The 16276-nt window shown below is 40.6% G+C and overlaps 1 protein-coding gene across 8 annotated transcripts in view; it reads right to left on the bottom strand.

Annotated features, from left to right (window-relative positions):
* Window positions 1-9612: 9612 nt before the first annotated feature.
* Window positions 9613-16276, bottom strand: part of LZIC (leucine zipper and CTNNBIP1 domain containing) — a 14698-nt gene continuing 8034 nt past the window's right edge. For 6 of the 8 annotated variants that reach the window (XM_025048558.1, XM_006914377.3, XM_006914376.3 and 3 more), the window contains 3 exons: window positions 15571-15666; window positions 15284-15365; window positions 11832-14790 (listed from right to left, as the gene is read on the bottom strand). In XM_025048558.1, the coding sequence (XP_024904326.1) occupies window positions 14732-14790; window positions 15284-15365; window positions 15571-15666 (237 nt within the window). In that variant the 3' untranslated portion in view covers window positions 11832-14731. Of the gene's footprint in view, window positions 10224-11831; window positions 14791-15283; window positions 15366-15570; window positions 15667-16276 lie in introns of those variants that run through there. The other 2 variants (XM_025048559.1, XM_006914375.3) reach the window with 2 other exon arrangements.

The following is a 16276-nucleotide window of genomic DNA, read 5'->3' as shown; positions in this document are numbered from 1 at the left end:
CGCGGAGCGCTCATTGGCTACATCGGTCAGCGGGGGCGAGGCTTCCTGCTGCAGGGCCGGAGCTCACTGGGTTCCTTGAGCTGGGGGCGGGGCCGGAGGCCCCGGGGCGGAGTCACTAGTCGGGCTGGTGGAGCCAGGTCGCGGGGAGCCGCGGAACCGCAGTCAGAGCGGAGGGGAGGAGCGGAGCCGGAGGTGGGCAGGGGAGGTGGGACGCGAGCGTAGGAGGGGAGGCGGCCTGAGGGCGGAGCCCCAGGTCCAGCATGGAGCCGACGCTGACTGAGGTTAAGCAACTTCGCCTGTCCCTCACTGCTCCAGGAGCACAGTGATCTCGTAAAAAAAATGGCCTCGCCCACACACGGGTCTAGGTTTAAAAATGGGAGCTGCCAGCCAGGGCTTCCTGGTAAGTCCAGTTTACCCAGGACCCCTGGAATTCTGAAATGGACGAGGGTGTTAGACATTTAGAAGCGTGGTCTTACTGAGTCTTGGAGCTGGGAACACTGCTACCCTTTGAAGCAGTTAGGCCCGCTCTTGAAGTGGGAGCCACGGAGCCCGGAGAGTCCAGGGACCGGCCTCCGTAGGTCCGTTAAACGTGTTTCGGTAGTGAGTGCGTTTTTTCTGGAGGAAAAGGAGTCCATGATTAAATGTTTCTATGAAAGTTTGACTCTGCTATCTGGCTCTCTCTGGACAGAGTACAGGGAGAAAGAACCGTTGATGAGCAAAATGCGAATTGCTTTGAACACCCACCTTCCATTTTAAAGAGTCTCATTTGTGGTCTCATTTTCAACATTTAATTTAACAGTTACAGTGTGACACTAACCGCAGGTTAGAAACTCTTCTGTCTCGCTTACTGCAACCTTTCTTTTCATCCCTTTTCTGTCCCATCCGATTCCACTCTCCAGACATTTCTTCCCCTTCCCTATGCCAGAAAGATAGAAGATGCTTTTCCTTCTGACTTTACTGTGTTTATATTCCGTAATGTCCATATTACTCTTTTATTTAACACTATTGTAGTTACAACTGAGTAATATTTTATCAAAAGCTTTGAAAGGCCAGAAATAGATGTTAATCACGTCTCTTACCCATTAGTGTCTGGACTACCAAGGCAGCAGCAAGAACTCAACCAGTTTTTGCCAACACAGTGTACCAGCTGGTCCTTCAAGTGTCCCAGAACACACCAATGAAAAAAAAAAAGTATGCGTTCAAATTTTTTTATGTAAATGTTAATATTTAAACAAATGAATGAAAATCAAACAAGTTGCAATCATGCTAAGTGAAATAGGCCAGACAGAAAAAGTTGAAAACCACATATCACTCATATGTGAGATATAAACCTAAAAGCAACAGATGAACAGGACAAACAAACAGAGACTCAGGGACATGGACTAAAGACTAGTGGGCACCAGAGGGGAGGGAGAAGCAGGAAGGAGGAGGTAGATGAGGTAAAAGGGGTCAAATATGTGGTGACATTGAAGAATTTAAAAAAATAAAATAGTCAAACAAGTTGCTTGCTATTCAAGACAAATAATAAAATAAATTATATTTTTAAAAAGATATGCTTAAGGATGAAGGTGGGAAAGGAATGCATAAGGTAAAAATATGTCAATGTGAAATGGATCCTTTTCCTTTCTTCCAAATTTTCATAAATATAGTTTTTATAGTTCAAAACTATAGTAAGTTCATCGACACAACCAATAACTCAACTACTGCATCAGCTCAGAGCATTTCTGGATAGACAGTAGTATTACTTCAGGATTAACTCAGGCTCCATCCATCTGTAGGGTCTTAGAATGGAACGTTGAAGACTTAGGAGATAGGGGACATCTGTTCTGACAGCCCAGCACCCGCCTCTTCTTGGGGAAATGCTCCTCCCCACTCTCTACCCTCCTAAGGTGCTGATGAGGCTACCAATTACAGTATCTACCCTCTCCCTACACAAAACAAACAAACAAACAAACAGGAAAGACACAGGACCCAAGCCGGACGAAGCCAAGTGCTACATTCTCTTGAAGCTGGCTAAGTAGTAGCACATGACCCAAGCTTCGCCAATCCGAGTTCTTCCCTGAAACTTTCTGAATTGGAAACGAAGAGTTCTCGCTTTCCTGTTGGATCAACAACTATAAGGATGTGACCTCGAAAACGTTAGCACCGTCCTCCACCCACCACATGGAAATTCTGAAAGAATGAGGCAACGTTACTGGACAGAAACAAAGATTTGGAGCGAGGGAAGGGGAAAGGGAGAGAAAAATGGAGACCACTAACAGTGTGTTCCTCGGTTTCAATAGACCTTGTACCAGCTTTGCTCACACCATCTCACACTTAACAGGTCCCCAAATCTGCCTCTCCTCCAGTACCAGCCCCTTCAGGCACGGGCACCACTCCACCCAGCTGTTGACACCAGCAACTTAAGAGAGCATCCGTGACACCACTCCCTCCTTTATCCCTCACATCCAGCCTATGTCGTTTCCACCCCCAAAGCGTATCTTGAATCTCCCCCTTCCTCCCATCTCCACTGCTCTGTCCCAGTTTAACCCATAATCAGCTCTCCCCTTGACTCCAGCAATAACTCCCAAGTGCTCTCTCATTCAGGTTTTCCCGACCACCCCTAATCCATTATCCACACAGCAACTAGAGGAATCTTAAAATGTACCCATATTGTCAGACCTCTGCTATGCGAAAAATTCTCTTTTTCATAATGAAGTTCAAAAGCATGGCTACGAGGCCCTGCATCATCTGGATCCAGCCTGATATTGAAGCACCTTTGTCAACTGGGCTCCAGCTACACCCAGGCCTTCTCGCTATCCCTCCATCTCAGGGTCCTTCTTTGTGCTTAGGGACTCCTGAGTGTGTAATTCCTTTTGCCTCAGTGGCTCTTCCCCCCGTCTCCCCACTTCATCTGACTGAATATTTGGTCTTCTTCGGTCTTCTGCAAGGAGACTTTTCTTCCCCTATGCTACATCCGTTCCAGCGTGGCCATAAGTTCCCGGAGGACAAGGACGTCATTGTGAACCATCCCCACTGAGCACGGTCGCTGGCACATGCAGATGCTCAACAAATGTTATCACATGAATAAATACATGTCTAAAGACCCCACCCAGGACTTTGCCTCCTATTGGCCAGCCACTCCTACTTCCCCAACTCCAATTCTGTCAACCTTATGCTCACTCTTCACTCATCACCTTATGGTTCTCTATTCTATTCTTTCAGCTTTGGAGAGGGCTCTCTGTGCTCCCAGATATTCATGTATTTTTAAATAGTTGCTTTCTGGAGCAAAAAAACCCCTCTATCTTCTATACCAACGGTCTCCAACCTTTGTGGCACCAGGGACCAGAGCTCCTATGAGAATCTAACGCCTGATCTGAGGTGGAGCTGAGGCGGTGATGCTAGCGCTGGGGAGCGGCTGCAGATACAGATGAAGCTTTGCTCCTCGCCTGCCCGTCACCTCCTATGTGGCCCGGTTCCTAACAGGCCACAGACCGGTACCGGTCTGCAGCCCGGGAGCTGGGGACCTCTGCTCTATACCAAAGGGATAACTATAACAGTAAAATTTGAGGCCAGGTACGAAACAACAGTGGAGCCACAGAAGGCTGCAAAGAAAGAGCTATTTCGAAGCAGTTAACAGCAACGGCAGTCCTCCAATTTTACCCCGTCAGAGAACCTTCCCGCCTATGAATCGAACAGGTACAAGGCGAGAGTGGGAGAGAAAGGTAGAGACTTACTGAATAAAAAGACATTTCTTAGTAAAGAAAAAATGAGAACCAATTTTTTTGAGAACCAAATTTTAAACATTAATAATTCCCAGTAATACGGGAAGTAAAAAATTTGCCTTTTGCCTCGGTCCCTGTTTGTCATCCTGTTTACATTTGGTACAGCTCTAACTTCTCTGAGGACAGTGATAAGGAGGCTAAGGGCACGGGAGACAGAGTGCCACAGTCACGCGCCATTCTCCTGTCTCGCCTTGCCAAATAACTTGTCATCTAATTTTACTTTGGAGATAATAAGGAATTATTAAACACAATGATGAAAGCATTTTGTAGATCAGTGAATATACATTTTGTGTCATGAATGGGATATGTGCAGCTGGGAACATCTGGCTCTCTGCCAGCCTGTCCCAGAATGTTGGTTTCTGCAGCATCCAACGGGTAGATCCTCCCTGCACCACAGAACCCTGCTTATCCCGTACTTAGGAACAGTATAAAGAAATAATTACTCATTTCTTTGGCTGAGTGTTTTGGTAGACCAACATGCCTTGTGAGCGTTTTGTTTTTTTTTTTTCCTGGTAAGTGTATTATGTCTGTGCAGCCTCCAACATTCTAATCACTCAGTAAAGACAAACCAACATAGGACCTCAATTTGGATCCAAATATTCAGCCTGTTAGCTTTTAAGCATAGTAGTCTATCACTTTTTTTCTCTGCTGGCTATCATCCAAGTAAGTATAAAAAAATTAGCATCTCTAAAAGCAAATAGCCTCTGCTCTCTGGGAATAAATGATAAAACAGCTGTCTCTGCTCCCAGCACTTAGTGCATATCTGTAGATGTTGCAATGTTACCAGTGAATTCAGGTGAGACAAACAACCATTCCTGACAAACGATTCCTTCTGCCCCACTGGGGTGCAGACTTCCCAGTAGTTTATTGTTATAAATAAGTAGCATGGCCTGTTACTACTAAATATTTGTAGCTTTGCTCCTACCCTTCACCATTGTCAGAGGAGAAAATTTTTAAACCTATCCGAGACTCTAAACCCTCCTGTTTCACATTCGAATGTTTAGCTAGGGGTTTTCTTAAACCCTCTTTGCTATTCGTTAAGACTGAGGTATGGCTTTGCAGTAATGTGACAGACAGACTGAGCATTTCGGTCCAGCAGAGATTGCTCAATCTAAATGAACTTTGTGGTTTGGTCTGCTTCCCGCCCCTCTCCCCTCGCTTTCTTCATTACTATTCTTCCGGGAAATTACTTCCCATTAGCTGTATTTGCCCCCAGCTGGTGAATCAGATGGTGCTCTTTTTTTTCTTTTTTATAGTTAATAAACACTAAAGGCTGAGGGCGGAAAATATACACCCGGGTGCCAGCTAATGAAGAGCCTCACATGAAAGCTTATGCAAAGGGGACAGGCATGGTGCAAATGTCCTGGGATCCAAGACTACTCACTCTTCTCCCACACACTGCATAACAGATAGAAAGGATTATTAATTATTCAAGCAAAGAGCATGAGAGCCAACACAGGTGGAAAAAAAAAAAGAGGAAGCTGCACTCTAGGATCCTCTGCTGAAATCATTTTAATTAGCACAACTACAGAGCTAAGGGAAATATATCAAGATACTTCATAGCTAAAGAATTTTGAAAAATTCTCCACCACATTTTTTCCCTTAAAAAAAGGTTATATTTGTATACATCGCTGACAAACTGAAATATGCAAATGAATGGCTTCCACAGGCTCCCTTCGTGATGACGTGTGTGTGTGTGTGTGTGTGTGTGTGTGTGTGTGTGAGGGGTGTGACATGAGAAGACTCAGTCGGGTCTTCATAAATTCCAGTGAATCCTGAGGCTGTGGGTTTCAAATCTCCCCTCAAGAGGCATCTTTCTCGTTTATACACAGTAAGAACAGTGAAACTCTGGAGTTGAAGCTTCATCCATCCTGATTTTCTTCTTTGTACTTGGAACGGAAACCTTCATGGGATTTTCACTTCAAAACTTGTGCCACCCCTGGTAGGTTTTACTTTTTCTTGATATCCATCATGATATCTAGAATGGTTTCTCCCTACCAGATAAGCTGTGACATTATTTAAAAAGTTTACTCAAAAAAGGCATAGTTTTGGCCTTATTTTCAAAATTTTGGGCTATCCTCACTTGCTTGAAACTCGTGGGTAGTTCTACTACAGCCCAACCATTATTTGTCCCCTTCCTGCTGGTGACACTGCCTTTTATAATCATGGTTTTCATTTCTAATTCAGTAACATTTGGAAATCAAGCTCATCATTCTTATAACTTGGCTCTGTAACGAACAAGAGACCGTGTTTCCTTTGCAGGTGTCTTTTTCTGACCCTGTCCTGGTATTCACACTTCTTTACACTAAGTTCTTACAGGACCTTTCATTTGAATTAATTCAGATCTTTATCAACATCACATGTCACTTATTCTGTAGCCCCTGACTCGTTCAAGCAGTCTTCAGTCAAAAAGTATTTATTGAGCAAATGCCAGGTGCATGTCACTGTGCTAGGCAAGGGATAAAGCAGCAAATCAGACAGATTGTCCTTATCCCCATGATGGGTAAGACAGACGCCAATGAGTTACTGAATAATTCATTGCACTACAGTTAAGTGCTAAAAGCCGAAATACAAAGGGCTGTAAGATCACATATTTGGGAATCTAACTTTGCATTAAGAGTCAAGGAGAGCTTCCTTGGGAAAGTAAGAGTTAAGCTTACACTTGAGGTGTAAGTAGGAGTTAACTAGTAAAGAGAGACTAGAAGAGGACAGCACACAGTGGGACCATAAAAAGGCCATAAGGAGGAAAGAGAGCATAGTGAGATCAAACGACTGAGTGAAAAGGCCAGATGGTTGGAGGGCAGTGATGGAGAAAGAGGCCCCAACGAGGCTGGCAGAGGCCGGGCCCAGATCGTACAGGGCTTCATAGGTCATGCTAAACATTTGGTCTTCATTCTAAAAGTAATGGGAACTATTGAAAGGTTTAAACAAGTATGTGATATGATTAGATTTGTATTTGAATATACGACTATGGCTTTAGCATAGAGAACCAACTAAACTAGAACAAGAATGGTTTATTAGCTATTTCTGCATAACGAACCACCTCGAAACTTAGTGGCTTAAACAAGCATTTGTTTTGTGCTCAGGGGTCTGCGAATTGCGTAGTGTGGGTCTACTTTGGGCTATGACTTGACTATGACTGCTGGGTCGGGCTGGGATCGGCAGGGTGTAGCTAAGGATAAGGATTAAGTCTGCTCCGCGTGAATCCTCGTTCTCCTTGGACGAGAGGCTCCACCAGCAAAACCCCCTTATAATGAATGGCAGAAGTGCAAGAGTATAAAGCCCGACTGCGTAAGCACAGTGAAGACCTCTCCGGGAGTCGCATCCATAAACACTCCATTGACCAAATCCAGTTTCACAGCCAGGCCCTAAACAGTGGGACAAGGAAGTATGTTCCACCTCAAGTGAAGGTGGGGGTGTGAATCAATATCTATTGAATAACAAACCTAGTATATCAAAGCAACTCTGATCAAAATATTTTCCATTGATGGAAATTAAATAAATGGCAGAGTCTAGCCACATGCTAAGCCACCTTGCTTTAGCTTCTAAACCGCTTTAATTTTCCCAAACCCTTTAACGAATAGGGTATAAAACTGGTATAATATTATCAGCTTAAAAGTACTTTGACCATTTACGGAACAGTTTAGGGTCCTTGACTCCAATTTTTTAAGTCTATGGATACAGCACATGCTGTAATGATGAATGGTTTTACAAATTTTCAGAAACAAATTGATCTCTTTTTGTACTTATTTCTATTTAAAAATGAGATTAATTTCCTCTGTCAGGGCTGGCTCCAGCTTGCCCAGAAATGCTCACGCTTCTGCCAATTGCTCCAAAGCTACCAAGGCTACAATGGATTCCCTATGGGAAGGAGAGAAAGGCACAGTAGGTACTCAGTTTATTTGGACAGGTCTGGCACACTGCTATGTACTCTCATCAATTTTTAGATTTATTATCTTTTGCATTAAAAAATAATTTATTTTTTGAAGAGAAGAGAAAATCTGTTCCCCCACTCCCCCTACGCCCAAAGTCCTGATTTCTTATTGCACATTCTTGGGCTCAACTTTAACTGGGCTTCATCCTTCCCTACCATTCTTACAGTAAGGCGTGCATTCACAGCAATAGTCCTGGGTCTTTAATAAGCTAGTCTTGCTGTGGACATCAATATTTTGGTGGGGTGTGAGGCTGGGGCGGGGGAGAGTTCATGTAACTTGGGAGTAGCTCTGGGGAGTGAAAGTGAACTATTTTTAGCTGAATTTAAGTGGAGGCAATTCACTTAGAGGATCCAAAGGCTTTAGCAATATCTCAGACGGACTTTAATGAGCAGTTAGACTGAAATAGCTTCAGGCTCCAGGGGGTAGCCCTGCCTGTGGAGGACCTCTCCCGGAAGATAAAAAGGCGCTTGTATAGCTTGCATCATGAAGCAGTGTCAGCTGCTTCCATGCCCCTAGCACAGTGCTCAGCATGGGAGCATCTCTGCTCATCTTACTAATTGGTGGCTAAGGACAGACAGAAAAGAAAGGGACATTTATTTCACCAATAAGTAGAAAAAGCTTTCTAAAGAAAGAACAGAAGACGGGCTCACAGAGAAGAGGAGGAGGTCCTCAAGAAGGCATACAGGTGACACTTGTGACTTTTTTAAACAACTTTGAGCAGACGATTTCTTTTCAGAGTAGGAGACACATAGAAGCAGCATGCTGGAGGGGCTACAGTGTCTGGAAAAGATAAAGGGCCTACTTTTAATTTGCCTTCCATTTCTGCTGCTAATGACACCCTGCTGAGACAGACTATAATATTAACACACGAATTCCCACAAACCCAGTAACATTCTTTCATTAGGATGTCCTGGGTTATTATAACATCACTGAAAGAAAATATAACGGAAAAAGTAACTTATGTTACCTCCAAGAAAGGTAAAAACAGGAGTAACAGAACTGTGGCCTTTTCCCCACTTTATTTATGATCTTAATTCTCTAGAATACGAATATAAGCTTCCTTTAGTCAAACCGGACAAAATGCCTCTATTTCGTATTATCAAAATGTTTTTAAGATTTTAAATAATTTTAATGAAAGTGGTATTATTTTATTTTATATAGTTCCTTATAGTTTCAAAGCAATTTATACAGTCAATAACCATTCTTCACAAAATGTCAGCATGAATTTTGGAAGGAGACTTGACAAAACGGGGTAAAAATTAAGTATGAGTGGCAGAATTAGAACTAGAAATGGAATGACAAGGTTCAGGACACATCACCCAAAAATATGGCACCTGGGCATACTGAATTTTTAAGCTGAAGGAATCTGAGAAGTGGCAGGTGCACGAGGGCTCCCTGACTCTCCCCAGAAGCAAGTCATAAAATCCTCACGAGAGAAGTGCCCTCCTAATACCTGGAGGAAGGAGCATCCTAATCTCCAAAGACAAGGGACATAGAAAGGAATCTGAACAAACAGATCTTGCTAAGTTCCCCTCAGGTTACCACCTTTAGCTTGCCCTTGTCCTACATCTCTCCGTGACTTTCCACTCTATCAAATCTAGCATAAAAACACTCAGGTTTAATTGTTTCTCTGGGTCTTCATTTCCTTATGAAGGCTCTCACGTCATGTAAAACTTATATTAAATAAATCTGTATGCTTTTCTCTTGTCAATCTGTCTTTTGTTATGGGGTCTCAGACAAGAATGTAAAAGGATAGAGGGAAGATGTTTTTCCTCCCCTACAGGAGTATTCTAGCTTTCTCTCCATTTAATATTCTCCAAAAGGACTTAATCATGCAAATGTTTTAATGAGATATGCAGTTTACAAGATCAATTAAAAGATAAAACACGTATAGATGAAAGAGAACACTTAGATCAAATTGTACAGTATTATTTCCAAGTATAATATTCTTTACAATATACAGATACAAATCTGAAGTAATATTTCTAAGGACCAAACTATGATAGAATAACAGACATATTCTTCTGTTATGTTTATTTAAAACATAATTTTATCATTGTAAAATAAACTTCTTGGTGATGCAGCAGGATATCTAAACCTCTATTAATTATATGAACACTTAAGAGTCATATTAAAGAAAAAAAAGGACTCCATCCAATGTTTTAGAAAATTTAACAAAAAGAGCCAAGAAATGTGCCTGGCATTTATCAGCACTCAGTAAATGTCTGAGAGAATAAATGACGCAATCAGAAGAGGTAGCAGAAACTTTCCTTGCACCCACAGTGTCATCAGATTTTTCCAAAACATGTTTTCTTCTCTTCAATTTCAAGACATCATCCCCACCAGGAAAAAAGCGCATTCTGAGTTTTGCAAACCCAAAAGGCCCCGCGTACACAATTCGTCCAGTGCTTTGATTGTAACAAAAGTAACGTGGCACAATCAACCTCCCGCTCCGGCAAGAACAGCACTGTGGGAGTCGTGAGTGCCTTGTGGGAGCAGACATGCCACTGGTCCAGTCACACTCCTAGGAGAGAGGCAGGCATGTGAGTGAGCACACGCTCACATCCTCATTTTTCCTCCAAGCTCGCAAGTTAAAGACAGAGCCCACTTTTTTCTCTCTCAAATACAAAGTGGATTCGAGTACACCTATATGTACTCCTTTATATGCAGTGTTGCTCATGGTATTTTCCTGCAGGGGAGCGAACCACTCATACTTCTAGGAAACAGGATGAAAAGAAATGCCGCAAGGCTGAGGGCAAGGGACTGAGATTTCACCTGTTTGCTCCAAAAGTACGAATGCTCCTTTCCTGAGTAGATGTGAAACAAAATATTTAAATGAATGAGTATAAGCTCAGAGCTTTACAAATCAAATCTAAGGTATAATTTACCGAGACCTAGAATAAAATTGAGATGCTAACCAAGTTATTTATTTTTCAAAGATGAAGTAGTAAAAGCACCACATTTTCTAAGATCATGATCAAATCAGGGTTAACGCAATCAGTTATAATCTAATTCAGACCAAATATTTGCTTTTTGCCTAAATTACCTCTCTCTTTCATTATTGTTGAGGATAAGTGCTTCAGTTTTCAACTTGGCCTGTTTTACGAGCATTGGAGGAAAGATACCAAGCCTAAAGACATCAGGTTTACATACGAGCCACTGCCCAAAACACATCAATCTCCTCTCACAGGAAAGCCCCGTGTGATACAATTGAGCAGTGACAGAAAAAAGTACCTGACCTACGAAGACATTTTAGTATAAAGAGACATAATTAACTTAAGCCCTTAAACCATGTATTGAAATTATGACTATAACATAAAATCAGAGGTTCTTGTGGGAAGGCCTCAAAAATTCATGGTCACAGTTGCCAGATACTGGGGCAGAGGATCTGTGGCTGATGCATAATCTTAGTGAGAACTCTGACCGGCATAATCTTCCTCTTTTCCAACTCAAAACAAAAGTGGTGGCTCTCCTTGATGTCCTTTATAGAAAACAGTTTTTTACTTGTTATTTTTAATTATAGTCCATAGTCTGAGTCTGTATGGAATGTGATCGTCTCAGAAGAAGACGAACATTAGGAAGCTTCTAACCAACAGCCTCAAACCTCTCAGCTCTCCTGGTCCTCTGCTTACAACAGCATGGACTCTTGAGAACATGGCTGACCCCTTGTGTCTGAGGCCCTTCTGGCATTGCAGTCTCTCCACTTTGCTGTTAGTGTGAGCAGAGAGGGATTTCAAAAAGAAGTGAGTCGGGAGGCCAAAAGGCCATATTCTAAGGGACTATATAGAAGAGACTTATATTTAACCTGCTTTTTTGTGACTTTATAAAAATAGTAAATGCTAGTTAACCCAGTTTCTAAATCTTTAATTCCACGGTCAGACAGACTGGAAGCAATTACAGCTTGTTCAGGGGGGCTGTGGGAATGCTGAGTTTTAATTTACATATTAATGCTGGAAAACATTTTGAGAGGCAAAGAAGAGCATTCTTTGGTCTTAATAATGAATAGAATAAGAAAAAAAAAATGGACAGGAAAGTGGTTGAAAAGCTCTAGGCAAAATGGTCTGGGTTTATTTTTTTCTGTAATAATTTCAAGCTATCCAGCATTCACCGTAATAAGATACCATTCCAAAGGTGGATTTGCAGTCTTTTATTTTGCCTAAGATGACCATTCTTTGGCTGAGTGTCTTCAATAAAAGGCCTCACAATCAAAGTTAACAATCCATCTGTCCCAACTCCAACTCTTTCCTGGGAACAACTCGTTTTATTTCTCAGTTTCTTCCTCCACCACCCACTTAGAATACTTATCTTACCCCTCGCAAGATAAAACAAAACATTGAAACACAGGAATTGTTTTAAATTATAAGATTTCATTAAACAGCCCAGTTGGACACTTGCTCATTGGGATTTACTTCTGTTTCAACCCCAGTTCTTTAAAAAATTCAGGAATTCTTTTCATTGAAATATTAGCTTGACCCAAAGATGTAAAAAAGTGAGCTGCCTCAGCATTATTGCAGTGTGAGACCTCCCAAGAGGTCTAAAACCTAGAAGATTAACTACAGCGCACTATGAACAGGGAACATAGTCATTTAATAACTATAGCTATATAGAATTTTCAAATTATTCACTTTTCAAATTATTTCTCTGAATTAAATACCTAATTTGTGAAACAAAATATATGCGGCCTTTGAAAAATTTGTTAAATGGTGAATTCGCTGCAATGTAAAACTTCCTTCTGCATGAAGGAAGAGAGGAGAATGAATATACAATAATCCTGTGTGGCAGGTGGGTCCTATTATCTCTGCTGAACAGAAGAGGAAAATGAGGCTCAAAAAGACTAAGTAACCTACCAAAGGTCACATGGCCATGACTGGCAGTGTCTTGACAAACCTGACCACTTTTAAAGGAAGATTAATTTTAAATTGAGTACTAGTCATTACTTACAAAATGAATACATTAACGTGGTTAATGACAAAATATTTCACTGACATTAGGCTTATAGAAAGTTTAAGGGAAACCAAAAATAAGTACTCCAGATTCATCTAGGTCTCTTTCAAATACAAAATATTCCGAATTTTCTGCATCCTACTGCTGGAGAGGAAGGGGAATGCTTACTATTCCCTAAAAAAAAAAAATCCCACCCACACACGCACATAGCAATTCCATTCCTAGGTCTATAGCCAAAAGAACTGAAAACAGGTATTAAATACTTATATACAAGTGTTCATAGCAGCATTATTCACAATACCCAAAAAGTGGACAAAAAACCCCAAATATTCATCAAGAGATGAATGGAAAAACACAATATTGTATCCATGCATGGAAATATTTTCACTCATGAAAAGGAATGAAGTACTGATACATACAATGTGGATTATCCTAAAAAATATGCCAAGTGAAAGAAGCTAGACATAAAAGGTCACATATTGTACGATTCCATTTACATGAAATATCCACAAGAGGTAAATCTATAGAAAGTACGCTGGCTGTGGCTCGAGGGCTAGGAGGAAGCGGGTACCCGGCCTGGCTGCTTAGTGGGTGTGAGGTCTCCTCTGGGTTTGATAAAAACATTCTGGAACTAGACAGCGATGCTGGTTGCACAACATGTGAATGTACTAAATGCCACTGAATTGTATGTTTTAAAATGGTGAATTTTATGATATATGAATGTCACTTTGATTTAAAAAAAAAAAAAGCACAAAATAATGAAATAATGACTGACCATAAACCCCTAGATGAATAGAAGGTAATTTGCTTTTTCTTGGTTTGTCACAATTTCAATGACTTTTTGACTGTCATAAACCAATATATAAAAAATTATCGATTAAAAATTCCAAATAAGGCATTGATGTAGTTGAGGTCCCCTAATTTGTCCAGTTGGCACAGAGCACCTAGTTCAGTTTACAGTATACATGAAGCTTTAAAAATGTTTTTAATTCGTATAAAGTGCAAAAAAAAAAAAAAATACTGAGAAATACATGAAGAATATAAAGTAGCTCAGAGCCTAGGAAAGAAGCTAACATCTATGCATATCAGGAAATCTATACATTTGAACATACAGAGAGATGTAAACACTCAGGAGAGAAACCTGCTTTTCCTCATAACTTATTTTGAGTTTCTCCAAATACTGAAGAGTAAACAGTAATTTGTAGTCACTGCTCTCCGGATTTCAGCAAAGAGGTCACACACAGGGAGGGCCTCTAGCTGCCACTTCCAATTGCTTCCCTGGTGAAATAACACAGGAGGTTAAGTTACTTCAGCAGACTCTCAACAGGGCGCCCATTGTTCCAAGCTCAAAACTCACATACAATGGGCCCCATTCAAACGGAGAGCTTACAGACTGGGAACGGTCCCTTAGCGACAACTTTTTGTAGGGACATCGAATTTTTATAAACACGGACTTGCACAAATACGTGTTAATTATTTTTTAAGAACAGCACAGAGTAAAAAAAATAGAATCCAATGGACACTAAACCGAGAGTCTGCACATCCCAGTCTTATCCTCAACTCCGTCTCTGATGTGACTTCAGCAAGTCACTTCCTCTTTCTGAGCCTGTTTCCTTGTTTATAAAATGAAAATGATTTCTAAGATCGCTTAGAACTCTTAAAAACACATATGAGGTTTATTAACGTTGCTACACTATTCACTCCAATAGGTGGGGATAAATTGTGAGCAGAAAAGAACCACTAGTTCATATCTTTTCACATACTATCAGTGCTTAAATACAGGGAGCCTTAACACAGTCAGAGAAACTTTTCTGTTCTCTCTCTTAAACAGACAAATCATAACGAATAAGGTCCAGTGAGTTCCCCCATCCTAACAAGTCCAGGATCACTCAAGCAGATAGCTCCCTACAAAAAGCACAATGATGGAGGGCATAAATGGAAGCCATGAGTATGTTTTTTTCTGTCACTTTTTCCTTAGATTATTAATGCACTTCAAGGATCTCTCGATTTCTTTGCAATGACTCAAAATCCCCAGCAGAAAATGCCATTTACATGAATGTGATCACTGTCCCAAGCTTCCATACCATGTCATTTTTTTGTTTTTTCAACCTCAAAACTTGCCAAAGCGAGAACTTTGTCTCCAGAGCCTAAGGAGAAAGACACATAATAAATGAAAAGATCAATTCAAATGCATTTACAGTTTCAGGTAAAGAGGAGAAAACCTATCACATAGACATTGAAATATAAAATAAAATGAGCTACTATGAGTGCATTACCCCTAAACTTTCCCTCTGTATCCCAATGTCCTTCCCCTTGCAAAAACAACTCAGCTACACAGGGTCATTTATTGGTTACAAACACTTACCCTAGCTGTAGGTATGAAATAGAATACATAAAAACTTAGTTTCTTTTTATATTTATATTTAGCTGACAAATATTTTTTAAAACATTAGGCTATATTTTTTTTTGTTTGTTTCTTGTTTTTAATTAAAAAGTATTGGGAAATAAACCCAATAAAAGAACACAGGTATGGTTTTACCGCTAAACTCAAGAAAAGGCCATCCTGGCATCTCACCCATGCCATCTGCCAAAATGCAGCAGTAATTCACGTCCAAGTTTCAGAAATATGAGAGTACTCACCAAGGTCTGTCGAGACTTTCTCAAACTGGCTGAGTACAGCACTTGCATTTGCTGACAGGAAGGCCTCATCATCCGCAGTCAGCTAAACAAAACAAAACAGCCCAGCAGGGTGGTTCACATCTAGACAAGCAATTCTAGGAACCACCATTAAGAATGTCTCAGGACCACAAAGTAGATCACAGATCAACTGTATCAAATATCAACTGTATCAAAGAAGTTCTGTATCAAATATTTCACACTTTTTATTTCTACCTAATACTATATTATATTGAATTAAACGTGGGTACCTTTTCTCCAAGTTTCCTGAGAGCTGTCAGTATCTCCACTTTTTGTTGAGTATACAGGTCTTTTTCCAGCTTTCCTACCATGAGATCTCTATCCATCTGCAATGGATGAACACAAAGCATATGGTATTTAAGTTAAAAACACTGTGTATAAAATCCAGCTTTTAGATCTACTTCTTCAAAAAAAGATCCTCTAGCTGACGAGTATTATGAAGAACTACAGAAATAATTCAAGACAAACAAGATAGAAATGCTATTATATATTTCTAATAAATTTTTTTTTTTTTACTTAAAAAAAATTTTCTAGTTCTAATAGTTCTTAATGCCAATCACAACCATTGTCAGTTATAAACTCTGCTGAGGAATTAGTAGGTCAATAGCTTCCTTTACAGAAGAGCCATCCTCTAAGAACTCATTTCATTAAACTGAACTGTGGTCTACAGGCCTGAATGAGATAACCGAGATCAGCTCTCCTGGAACTTTGGTTAAATATCATCTTATCACCGGAAACACTGACTGTGTATATTATGCATTGGTACTATTCTACGTCCTTTTCACATGTTACATGTAATACATACTCTAGACATATTACTTCATTGAATCCTCATAACAATCATAAGAGGAAACTATCATCATTATTTCCTTTTACAGATGGAGAAACTAAGGCATGAAGAGGTTGAATAAAATAACGTCCCAAGGTCACAGACCG

The sequence above is a fragment of the Pteropus alecto genome, unplaced genomic scaffold (assembly GCF_000325575.1).
Source record: "Pteropus alecto unplaced genomic scaffold, ASM32557v1 scaffold125, whole genome shotgun sequence".
Classification (NCBI taxonomy): Eukaryota; Metazoa; Chordata; class Mammalia; order Chiroptera; family Pteropodidae; genus Pteropus; species Pteropus alecto.
Note: the sequence above shows the minus strand (reverse complement) of the source record. Positions and strands in the feature narration are given on the sequence as shown.